The sequence below is a fragment of the Neodiprion lecontei genome, chromosome 6, assembly GCF_021901455.1.
Source record: "Neodiprion lecontei isolate iyNeoLeco1 chromosome 6, iyNeoLeco1.1, whole genome shotgun sequence".
Taxonomy (NCBI): domain Eukaryota; kingdom Metazoa; phylum Arthropoda; class Insecta; order Hymenoptera; family Diprionidae; genus Neodiprion; species Neodiprion lecontei.
Genome location: NC_060265.1, coordinates 4,619,719 through 4,632,040, shown reverse-complemented (window position 1 = coordinate 4,632,040; position 12,322 = coordinate 4,619,719). Strand labels below are relative to the sequence as shown.

Here is a 12,322-nt window from a genome sequence, read left to right as displayed (position 1 = left end):
TTGCTTGCCTGCGTTCACGAATCGCAAATGAACCGCGCGCGCGATTCTTGAACGATGCGACTAGAACTCTGCTCAAGTACATATATTATACACCCTCGTGGATGGCTTGCACAGCACGGATATGTCTTGCGGGTGCTGAAACAGAGGTGTACGTGTATGCGAATAGAATAATTATTATCTGCAGAACTGCACCCTCGTTCGATTACTTTACGTGTCACAATCTCCGCGCGCACTCGTTGTTCATAACATTCACTTACGGTTACGTTGAACAGACACGTGTAGCGCGTAAAGGATAAAGGAGAACATCATATAAGGCTATTAAATTGTCCAACGTCCTGCAACGGTGGGATTGGGTATTATATAATCGCAGGTATTCAGTCGTGGCATGTTGAACGCATGACGTCATGCTACTGACTGGATGGGAATTGTTGTGTAATACCCGAGCATTTGGGGTCATTTAGCGAATGTGCAGGACGGTGGGTAATAATTTCCCCAAACGACACTCCAAATTACTGGAATTAATCCGAAAGTATATTAGGCAGGTACTGCCCGGAAATACGTGTTCATTCGCTTCGTTCTGCTGTAGGGGTGAAAAACCCCTCCCACTTCGTGACGCCCTGCAACCCCCATTCTTCTATGCTAGGTGGCAAAGTAAGAATAAAAGTAATTAATAAGCATAGAAAAAAATGCAGATAAAATTCGTTGAAAACGAATCGAATTTTTAATGCATCGAATTAATTTCAAACACTCTGATCATCCACCGGTTTGTCGGGTTCATATTTTTTGACCTAATTCAATATTCCGTCACCGCGTAGCTGCAGCGTATCACGCTTTCGTAATCACACGTATAATGAGTTTGATTAAATTTGGGTAAAAATGTTTACTAACAAGCCGATGAAAAAAAGTTTTGAATTGAAAAAATTGACAGGATATAGAATTCGGTGGTACATTTTTCGTACAAGGAGATGAAAAGAGCCGAGCCTTGTGCAGTTACGGAGATGAATGCCGTTCGACAATCGACGTTTCAGTACTCTTTCAACTGTCGCGATCAGTTTGCGACAGTGTATAAAACTCGCAAACTACCGACGACCAGTTATCTCACATCGTCGAGACGATGAAACATCAGCTGTGACCAACGGACGAGGAAAATACTACCCCGTTAAAAGTTGTCAACATTCAATTCGCCCCAACGTCGCGTTGAGATTAAATTACCATGATCCCTCCCCCTTCCGCAGGATAAAAAAATAAAATGAGCAAATAAATAAATAAAAAGTGACATAAAATTCAACGGTTCTATTTTCTGCGCTTATAATAATTGCGACTTTAGAACGTGTTCGGTTCTGTAATATCTGAAGTGGGAACCGCAACGTCGAAGTTGAAATGTAATCAAGGATTTTTACGGTAAACTAGCAAATGATGAAAGTTACACGAGACGACCGCGATCTCGCAAGCTGGGCGGTATAACCTATACATACAGTTTGCTCTTTAATTTGAGTTGCCGACGTTCCATTGTTTTCTTCGCTAATGAATTTCCTCCCTTAAGATCCAGCGCGATTCCCAAGTGAGAGTCGGGGGGATCAGGGATCGTTGGGAACGGTAGCGATAGTGATTTCCGGTTCCTCCCCGCGGCTCATTGTCAGCTTGACTGAAAGTTCACTTTTGCAAAGTTTCAGTCCGCTCACGTACACGGCTTGTCTAACTTGTCCAATAGTTTCGGCAGGGATTGGATATGGGTATTCGATTCGTCCCAACAATTTCTATAGCTATTTCTGGTCCGCTGAACGGCAGTCCGCGTTCTGATACTCTCAAATCCCCGAGGGCGGATACCATTTGATTATAAGTATGTATATCGCACAGCGTTAATTACCTTGCGTGTAGTTCATTTCCTCCGATCATGTACCTCGGGCTTAACTCCTGCTCGGAGTCGCGGGATAGCGGGAATATGTCACCTGAAACAAAATAACCACGTTTCATTACCAACCCGAAAAGAAGAAAAAAGATACTACAAGGACTATTAGGGGCAGCGATATCGAGGCGGATTGAAATTATCGAGGCCGGGTGCAGAATGCGGAACGAAGTATACGTTGGGTCGTTTTTGAACGGCGTGTAAATTAGTTCTACAAACTATTCGGAAGCCGCATTAACGTCGCTCGTATATAGCTCATCTCGACGTAACCCTCGTAACGCATTTCGAGCAGCGATGAAACCGGCGTCCCGACGCCGCGACGCCGCGACGCGACGCGTTCTAGGAGCCGAACAGCTGCTTCTTAATGACGATTGGAATGTCGTCTAATTAAACCAAAATATTGATTTTGGTTGGGCCGCGTCGATACCGTCTCTCCACATGCTCCCCGCAATTCCATTTCCTTCCATTCCATCCGCATTCGACTCGTGCTCGACTAACACGCCGATTTCGCCTCGATCCTTCCCTCCTCTCTCTCTCTCTCTCTCGGTGGTAATTTCTGACGTTCATTCCTCGCGATTTCTCCACCGAATGTCGTCGTCTCGACGCGCCAACGCCTCAACCCCCACGTAATATACGAGCAGAACTTATTGGCCAACTAAGCCAATACCGCAAACGGCTTGTCCATCTGGCGTGCTAATTAGCAACAACCCATAGACCAGCGCGCCGAGCTTCTAATAACACTGCGCGTAACAAGGCTAACTATAATCGCAAGCCCAGCTGTACCCTCCCGACATTGTCCAATTCCTCGCCATCCCGCACCAATCGACCGCTAAATCACTCCATATAATTGCGGTACTACAACTAATTAGGAATGCTCCGCTTCAGGTCTTCCCGTGAGTTTAAATACCATCGAAAATTAGCGATGATATGAGAGCGAAAGTTGTCAAGGGGAAAATTTGCGAATGGTTCCGCTCACGGTGGTCGGACATATGTGAGAAAGACTGCGGCAGGCGGTGGCTTGGAAGTGTATAACAAACTCTGAGAGGTCGATTGTGCGGAGGGAAAAGGAAACTGCCGATAGGGTGAGGAAAATAATCGGATGAGGTGGACCGAGAGCCGGATGCTGAAGGACGAGGGGGACAAAAAAGAGGGCGCAAGAAGGGAGGAAAGACACTCACGGACATAATTTGATACGCTTAAGATAAATTGATACAGATAGATTATGAACGACATATATACAATCTATGTGTCGCGTTCTATTGTCGTCTTTGCGTCTTTATACGTATACTTATTCATATATGCGTCCAATGGTGGGTGGAATATTTGGAAATAACGACCACGTATGTAATTACAGTGTTTCGAGATCAGGGATGATACACAATCGGTGCGTAGTGGTGAAATGTAATTTTTCTGGCTGAAATATTTTTTTTTTCGTCATTCGAGTGAGCTTGAATTGATCCAAAGGCGAACAATGTCAGTGTGCTTAAATGTGTTCGTCCTGAGCCATCTAGCTGGTTTCAGGAATTAATATCACACCTTGGGTAATCGATATACGTATACGTCTAGAGCGGTGAACTATAAATTGCAGATGAGGTGTTAAATGAGCCATGTTAAGACGATGCTTGAGGGTGCAGGGTAAGATGAGGTGAAGAAGAAGCGGGAGGGCAAGCTACTTTGGCGGCTCGCACGCACGCGAGACCGGAACGGTAAGTCGGGAGAGAGAAAGAGGGAAAAGAGCAGAGATGAGAGAGGAGAGAGAGAGAGGAGCGTGGGCCACTTGAAGCGGGCAACGTATGAGGCTGCCACGGCTGGCGTACATAGGGAGATATCGATCGTCCACTGAGAACTTAACGGCGTTCCAATATTAAAGCTCATATCAGAATATAGACGAGCTTCTTAGTCGCGATGCAGAATCACGATCGATACTATCCGGTCGGTGGAACAAATCGGAACTAATTTGACACTCGGAAGTTAATAACAGCTCGGAAAATTGCGATTATAGGCATGTATGAGAACTCTGAAAAGTAATTATTCATGAAATCCTAATGAGAGCTTGCGGATAAATGCTGCACTTGCGTTGCATCGTTTGGGAACAATGCGTTTTGTTGGTCAAGCACAGAGTCGGTAATTTTGATCGACGACCAATTAAAATCTTCACGGTATTTAAACTCGGTGTTTCATAACTGTTTTGGACATGATTCATATTGAATTCGAATGGAGCGCGCCTGCTGGATTACGAAATCGATGTAAAAACGGTAAGAAAACTTATCGACGTATGAAAAAAACGGTGCAAAAATTTTTCAAAGCATCGACAATTCTCGTTCCAAGCTTCTCGTAAATTATTATTCACATTTAGTTTCAGGCGCCGGTGTTGTTCTTACCCCGCGATTCGACTTTGCCATGCATGACTCATGCGGTTTATGCAAAATTTGAAAAAAAGGAAAGGGAACAAAATACCGTGTGATTAAATTAGCTAGCGAACCGCGGTACGCGCTTGACGTCACGATTTCCAAGCATGAGGGTGGTCAATTAAAGCGATTCGAGTCTGCGGGCTCATATTATTATTTCATATACTTCTGTATAATAACTCTTTTCATCGATTAGAATCGCGCCTGTACGCCTTACATTATTAAATGAAAATCATTTTACTTATTGATTTCTGCCTTCTCTTTCGCTTATCGATGACTCGAGCCACTTCGCCATCGGGCTGCGAAACGGCAGACGGAATAATATTCGCCGGATCACAGTTAGGCATTGTAGGTATGACGCGCGACGTCGTCAATTTATTCACCCAGGTTTGAGGAAATGATTTAGGCTCGCCTCAAATACTATTTTATCTCGTCCTATTAGGATCCGAGGGACGGGGAACGCCTGATTAAGAATGCACCCTCCGTTCAGGCGACGGCCGAATCGAGCCTCCGGTTGGTGACATTAATAGCGGACCTCAGACGCGATACCCTGCAAGCTCCTGGGGCTTATATTTCATTCATCCTCCTTCGCGATACTCGGTTTGGTTTCTATATTAAATCTTGATGTACGAGGTTTGACGTCGTCCGAAGCCAACGGCGGCGTCTCAACAACCCTTCGCGGAGCCGTGTCTCCATAAAACGTCCGTCACCGAACCGGAAGAGTGCGCCGTAAAGGAAAAAAATGCTCGTCTTCATAGCCGTGAGGGATTCGTCCAAAGCCCGTAACCACAATCCAACGTGAGGAAGAAATTACTGCGTCGATTTGGCGAAAATTGTGGTGGTGATTATTTTACCGGTAACCTACCGTGTATACAGCTTAAATACGCTTTTATAGAAGAGAAATTTTTTCGTATATGTCTGAAGCGAATATGCGCTCTTGGCAATTTTCGTTGCTTAAATCGCGGCCCACTCGGCTCGAGGAAAGAGAGCGTGGAAGTGGCAGGCGTTAACGGGAATACTAATCCAAGATCACAATTTACAGGTTCTTTGTTTCGCAGCTTTATAAATCTAAGGTAATAGCCTCGAACTCGCACCTGCAGCTCCGAGCTTCGAGCCAACAAACGATTGCCTTTAACCCCCCCCATTTCTCCCTTGGTTTCTCACCGCTCACGCATACTAAATAGTGTTTTAAAATATAAATTTAATCCCCACGCTTTTCCACGAGGCGTTCGATCGCCTCGTGTACCTTGTTTTTCAAGATTTAAAAATTTCCTTTCTTTTTCCTGAGACACAATTCGGCAAAATCACCGAATTTAATATGAGACAGTGAAATATCTCGATTCCGAACTGCAGGGATCGTCAGGTTTCTCCTTGGAGAAATTACATTAAGCCCGAATTATTCGCCGGGATATTAGAATTGATGGTGTACGGATAACGGGCAAAGTCAGATTTCGCTGTCGGATGAATGACGAATTCCACTTAGGCCTTTTCTCTTACTCGTGCAGTAACTCCGCGCGATCTCTCTGTATATTTGCATTTATCTCAGTGCTACCGGCGGAGGGAATCCGGTTGAATAATTAGCCCCCAGGCGACTAGGAACCCTCGCGGTCCGACCCGGGAATAAAATTTGGGCGTAAAACGTCGGAAGGTTCGCTTGCAAATAAGCTCGCTCGCTCGAAATCTACGAGCATTGCGACGTTATCTCACGAGGTACGCGCGGTATCTTTCTCGAGACATTTTTCCGATCGCCCGTTTCAATGCCGGGCTCGATTATATTCGTTTTATCAGTTTCATGCTCGCGTGCGGAAAAATTGTCGAGTTGTCGGGACGCTTAGCACGACGGTCACGGCCGAGGTAAAACCGGAAACGGAGAAGAAAGGGTTTTAGGATTGAATTCTATCTAGGTGAGCTTTTTTCAATCAACGTTATCGCGCACTTGGCAGCCAAGCTTCGCGACGGACCGTATAAAGCACGCGAGGCTACTACCGCGTTTTAAGAAGCAGGAGTAAGGGTGATATCCAGGGCGAAAGTTCGGGCTTCTTGCAGCCCACTGGAGACGCCGAAGACGTCGCGTAGTCCGGGCACGTCGTCGATGAATGGTCTGACGAGACTCTCCGAGACTTTGCGAGACAATCGCTTGGGAAATCTGAGGTCCGCCACCCTCGGCCCTCACCCCTCACCCATCACCCCTCTCCACCCATCCGTTCGGTTTTAACCATAGTAACTTTCCCCACGCGCCCCCTTTTTTCTTGCATTCGTCAGATCCACCAATGGCACTAAATCACGCACCTCGATCCCTGATTAAATTTTCGATCGGCAGGAATCAGAAACTAATCGAAAATCCCTCGATGCACAATTCTCGGTGCTTCTCAATTCCGATCTGAAATATTGGCTACTCTGTCGTGTATCAGGCGCAGCTTGATCGATTCCTGCAAGTTTTTTTTACATATTTTGAAAAATCTATCAACGAGAAGGTTCGTCCCTGTAGCCAGTTCCTACTAATCAGTTTCAATCCACTGAGCGCCGGTACTTCTGCAGTTACTTCAACTATAAACCGTCTCATTCGGTTTTAGGACCGAGTTCTTACTCCTATTTCCAGCCGGCACGGATCCCTTTTCTTTTCACGATCGAGGATCCCATCCTAAGTCTGAGTGCGACTTCTACTCGAGGCATTCCTCTTTGCGGAATTATTGTAGGCAGGGTAACATATACCCTGCAGGTACGCTCGAGCGTTCGTTGTCCCGATGCGCGAAGAGCGAGGCACCGTGCAGGGTGCTCGTAGCATCACGAGAGGCTCCTCGAGGAGATGCACTTTACAATTTCCATGCGTTAGCTTAGCGTCCGCCGGCCTCTCCCTCCTTATTTTCTTCGGAAGACTCAGTCAAGCAGGACGGTAAAACTATTCGCGGATTTCCATTGAAGCGCATTTCTCGGTACGTCGGGACGGAGGAATAAAGTCTCCGGTACTCGAGTAACACGGATAACAGGCTTACGCGTACCTAATAACAATTCAAACCTAAGTGCAACAACCTTCGGCAAAAATTTAATATAACTTAACTCGGCGGGTTGCGAGTGTGGCGTTTTGATAAATTTTAGGAAATAAGACCGAGGCTGGAAGAACGATGGAAGTGCAGGATGAAAACCTGACGATAAATACGACAGTCAACCTGGTGAGAAAGGGGGCAGTTTTCTCACATGGGAAACGCAGCCAGGCTCTTTATCGCCGTTTCATTCTTCTAGGAGAAAGAACACTAGCCTCTTCTCGGTTCCTCGCATCTTTGTCTTTCTTTCATCAAGCGATGTGGGTACCCATGTACCTGTCCCACCATCTTAGCTGCAGCAGCAGGCACGCTATCTCGTCAATTGGTGCACAACGCCGCGTCTTTACGAGTTTGTCAAGTTTAACACCAATGTCCCACACGTGCCCAGCTTGCGAATTCACCTTTTATCGTCTTCCACCTTCTCTCATCTGCCGTTGCTGTATTTATTTTCGCAGCTTACCGGGCGAAAGCGGAAATGAACGACCTGCAGGGATTAGAGTTGCCGTTTAAAAAAATTGGAACGTTTCATTATCCCAACCATGCCTTGGTCAACTTTGGGGCAAATCGTCCCCGGTCATTCCAGTTCGACCTGGTTTGAGGAAGACGAGACAGACCACGGGGGTCAGGGTTTCCCTCCCTCAAGGTCTCGTGTTTCCTCTGCGGTCCTCCCTCTCTTCTCGTCGCGTATGAAAACCGCTCTCTTCGGTGCTCCGGTTTGTATCGATGAAGACGCCGGCAGTCTCTCGGCCCGACGGTCTTTTGACCCCGTCTCAGGTCAGCCGGCCCCCGGCGAGCTCGGGTGTCTTTTACGACGTCGGTAAATTTCCAGATCCGAGGTAAGATAGCCAGCCCGAAGGCCACGGCGTTAATTAACCCCTCAAAAACCCAAGCGCCCTAATTCTTCCTTCCCGGATAAAGTGAGATAAAAGATTTCAAAGCGTCAAACCTCCTCGACGACGACCACCGTGCGTGTCTCTTTGATCAGCCGCGAATTGTTATATACCAACCGTCGAACTTTGTCGTTTGAGCTTTGTCCATCGTGGGATGAAGCGGTAAAGGGAAGCGTCTCCACAGATCTGATTCTCTCATCTTGGATTGTAAAACTTATTCTTGAGAAAGAAGAAAAATAAAGCGAAGAGCAGAAGGGGGGGAGGGGGGGGGAATAGACAATCTAGGAATGCCGCTTTACATGAGCGCACGGCGATGGTGTCACTGTCATCAACACCCACGCCTCGATCTTGTCGACACGTATGGTGACTTTGGTGAGAAATTTGGTGATGTCCACATTACCGGTCCCGCAACGGCGTCTTCTAATCTTGAAAAGCGAGTTTTAACGTCGCCGATCAGGTTTTCCTTGATAACTAAATGTCAGCGGAGTCCGTTACACGATTAAGAGAATTGAAGATGCATACGGAATAACAAGTAGGAAGTTATCTTCGTTCGGGTAGCATATTTATAAGAATACAGAAGTAAGAAAGACCATTAGTCGGAAATTTTGTTAACTCATATTCCCATCTCCTATAAGAGTTGTTTATTATTCTGTTTTTGAACGAGCCTCTTCGGTTTTACGAAACATATCTCGTACCTCCGTTCCTCGGCATGTCTTAAAATTTGCCCCCAGTTCGGGGTCAAAAATTAACCATTCCACGCCCCTTCGCAGCCGATTGTGTTAGAAGCATGGAATTGATACGTTGCTTTCGGGGTCGAAGAAATGGGACGGAAGGGGAAGAGGCGGAGACGGAGTGGGCGTGTGGGAATAAATCTCTCCGAAGACGTTTATCAATTTCTTCTCAACGACTGGAAAAGGGCAGAGCGAGAGGTCAGCCCGGCATATCCGTCAATCGGGGTCAAGAGGCGATGGTATATCGTCTAGAGAACAAAAACGGAGCCAGCTTTATCGCAGCTTTTCAACTACACGCGTCGCCTGAATCTCTTGCGATTCAAACTTGTCGCGGAGACGTAGCGGCAATCTCATCATCGTCCATCGTTAATTCCGTCAACGCGGTGAAACGTTCGAGCTAAGAAAAATAAGGCGAAATCAATTTCGTTCTTGGAAACGTTCCTTCGGGAACCTCTACGCCTTCCTTCGCTTCTGCACGCGTAATACGAGCCAGCCGAGAGACGGTGAACGTACGGTATCTCCGATTACGAGACAACTCTCACGCGGTCGAGTCTCCGTACCTGTAGGAGACGCGTGCAGGTTGGACCGCCGATGAAGCAAACGGTAGACAACGTAACACTACCCTCTTGCTGACGAAGGATATACATGCACACATTCTCGATAGGAACTTGACGCGTGCACGCCGGTAGCCGATTACCCGTTGTAAATATGCGCCCGCGTTACACATCGTCAAACAAGCTTCTGGTACCTGGAACCCTGGAACACCGTTTTATGAACTCCTCAGGTGTGCACCGGGTTATATCCAGTTCGGTAGAACGAAGTATTTTATCGCTAGGTTACATTTCTGCTGGTCGTAAAACTTTGGAATGATCTTTTGAACAGGCCATTTGTGTATAATTTGTACCATAATAGTAGAGAGCCTCCTCGTTATATCGAACACCAAAACCAATGACAGGATGAATGAGTATCACTTTGATTATTTCGTGTATTGACGACGATTGTTTGATTGCTAATCGTAAGTTTTCCCTGGTCTCAAATTTTTTTTTTCTATTAAACGACAGCTTGTTCCAAAATTTCAAGTCAATAGGATAATGTTCAGTAAATCTTATCCTTACGTGATTCCGTATTATACAAGTAGTGAAAAAATCGTGGCAAACGAACCGAAATTCAGTCTACACAACGTTGGCTTCGAGTCGCATTGCACGCGGAGTTGCAGGGTAGGTGAAAAATATAAAAAATGTTTAAAAAAAACCGTTCATTTTACACGAAAAGTCTGATGTCTCCCTTTGGTACGGTCGAACTAGAACGCAGGAACTAAACGGCAAGCGATGGTAGGAAACAAATTTGCATCCTCGGCCACTTAACAGGTAGCCTTATGCGCGACCTGTTAGGTGTCTGTGAAGTGGCAGGTGGGCAGGGAGAGCTAATTTGCTCTCGTTAGCGGTGCTGCGTAGATCGCCGCATAACGAGCACGGTCGTTTTAGTTACACTTACGTCGTGTCCGAACACCGGTGAGACATAATATATTCAGGCGCAGAACGCGGAAACACGAAGCGACATCCAGTGCCGGTGGGCAAAGAGACTCTGTGATCCGAGTGCGAATGCTTGAGAGATGAAATAATTGCGGCGGAAAGGGACCGGCGCGAGACGCGTCCTATTCCGGTCCCCTGGAAAAAACCCTCCCACCCTTTTCCCTCTTCGCGTCGCTTCCTTTTCCCGGACAGGCGCAATTAGGCCTCATTCCCGTTATATTCCAATGAACGCGCGAACCTCGCGGACACGCACGATGATAAGTTGAAAGAAATTTTCATTCCTGTATTTGCCTGGTAGGAAAAACACCGAAGGGTGAAAAAAAGGGAAGAAGAAAACAACAAACAGAGCCGAGGGAGAGGAAGAGAAATGAACAATTTTCGTTGACCGCGATATTTGACGTTCGGACAACCGTCGCGCTCGCCTGTATCACACATGATCCAATTCAACGTTCCCTGTAGCGTACGTTGGCTGTCGCGTGTATAATATGCAGGGAGTTGGTGGTGCGGGCGAGGGGCCGGCGGGGGGGGGGAGGGCAACCCCTAATTCGCGCCACCCCGCAGAGGTCCGGGTGTGTAGTTCGGATATGTGTGACGTTTTTTAGAGTCGGAGCGAGCCTGCGGATAGGGAGAATCATTCATCAGGCGAACCGGAGGGGGTGAAACGGTATATCGTATAGCCCATCTCGCGCATATGCCACGCGGGTTTTTGCAACCCCCGCTCCGGCTTTTTGCGTTTCGGGTTTTTTCCTTCGCGGTAAACGCCGGGTTTTTACCAAAACGCAACGAACCGCACGCGGCGAGTATCAAAAGCTGCTCGCAGGCCGGAATCACCCTGCTTAGGTCGCGCTTCCTGGGGCTGCCTCGCTTACTCGGGGGCGAACCAGGGCGCGTGGATAGGTGTTGGCCGGCCACACGGCGCCGCATGGGGCGACCTCGGTACACCCGAGTGCCCACAGACTGCGGAGATACCGCTGCTGACAAATAAGCCCGATTACAATGGGCAAACTCGGGTGCCCAACTGACGTTGAGGAATTATACCTCGGATGTTACAAAACGCCCGTGGGCCTTCCAGCCTCGAGTATACGTACAGGGTACATCCTTTTCCACCTTGCTAAGGATAAGATTACACACCGGGTAGACAAACTGTAATCTCGGTATAACCACTACTGCTCCTTCATTTTCTCTACGCTAGCTACGCTCCCGCATCAGTTATACTGCCGAATAACGATACGGCGTCGAGTAGTTTCTCGTGTTCCTGTCTAGGGAACACCTTATCACCGCCTACTTTGAAAGGTCGGGTCACTCCGCGTGTCTCAACCTTCCAGCGATGCTAATTTGATCCGTTGATAGCCACCGCGGGTCCGTGAATTGAGTAATACATCTCGCTTCCCTGCATGTCTCGCTGATAGCATCTTGAATATCTCGGCAAAAGTTTGTAGCAAGAGAATGCGGATTGCTGAAACGGTGCCTTTCGATGTCGCGTTGTGAAACACTGTGGAGCATGCAAACTGCAATTTGAATGATCGAAAGAATGCATTCAACACGCATCAGAGTTATTGACGTTGAAATCGCGCTGCTCCGTTACACAGTCGGCGAACGATATCAGGTTTGTGACGAGTGAACGAATATCGTCGTGCTCATCCGCATTTGCAGGGATGTTTAACGAATCGTGGTATAATTGTTAATTGATATTATACCCGTCCTTTGAGAATCAATCAAACCAGGATCGCGCGGGGAGTCGGGGGTAATTGATTCATCAGTCATAGATGACTGACGTCGACGACGCGCATCGCGCGTCGCAGGTGGAGAATAAA

General features: G+C 47.2%; 1 protein-coding gene across 4 annotated transcripts in view; it reads right to left on the bottom strand.

Annotated features, from left to right (window-relative positions):
- The window catches only part of LOC107224631 (teneurin-m), a 342,331-nt gene that overhangs the window by 224,018 nt on the left and 105,991 nt on the right, over nt 1–12,322 (bottom strand). For all 4 annotated transcript variants that reach the window (XM_046742613.1, XM_046742615.1, XM_046742616.1 and 1 more), the window contains exon 2: nt 1,868–1,949. In XM_046742613.1, coding sequence (XP_046598569.1) covers nt 1,868–1,883 — 16 coding nt within the window. In that variant the 5' untranslated portion in view covers nt 1,884–1,949. The remainder of the gene's footprint in view (nt 1–1,867; nt 1,950–12,322) is intronic.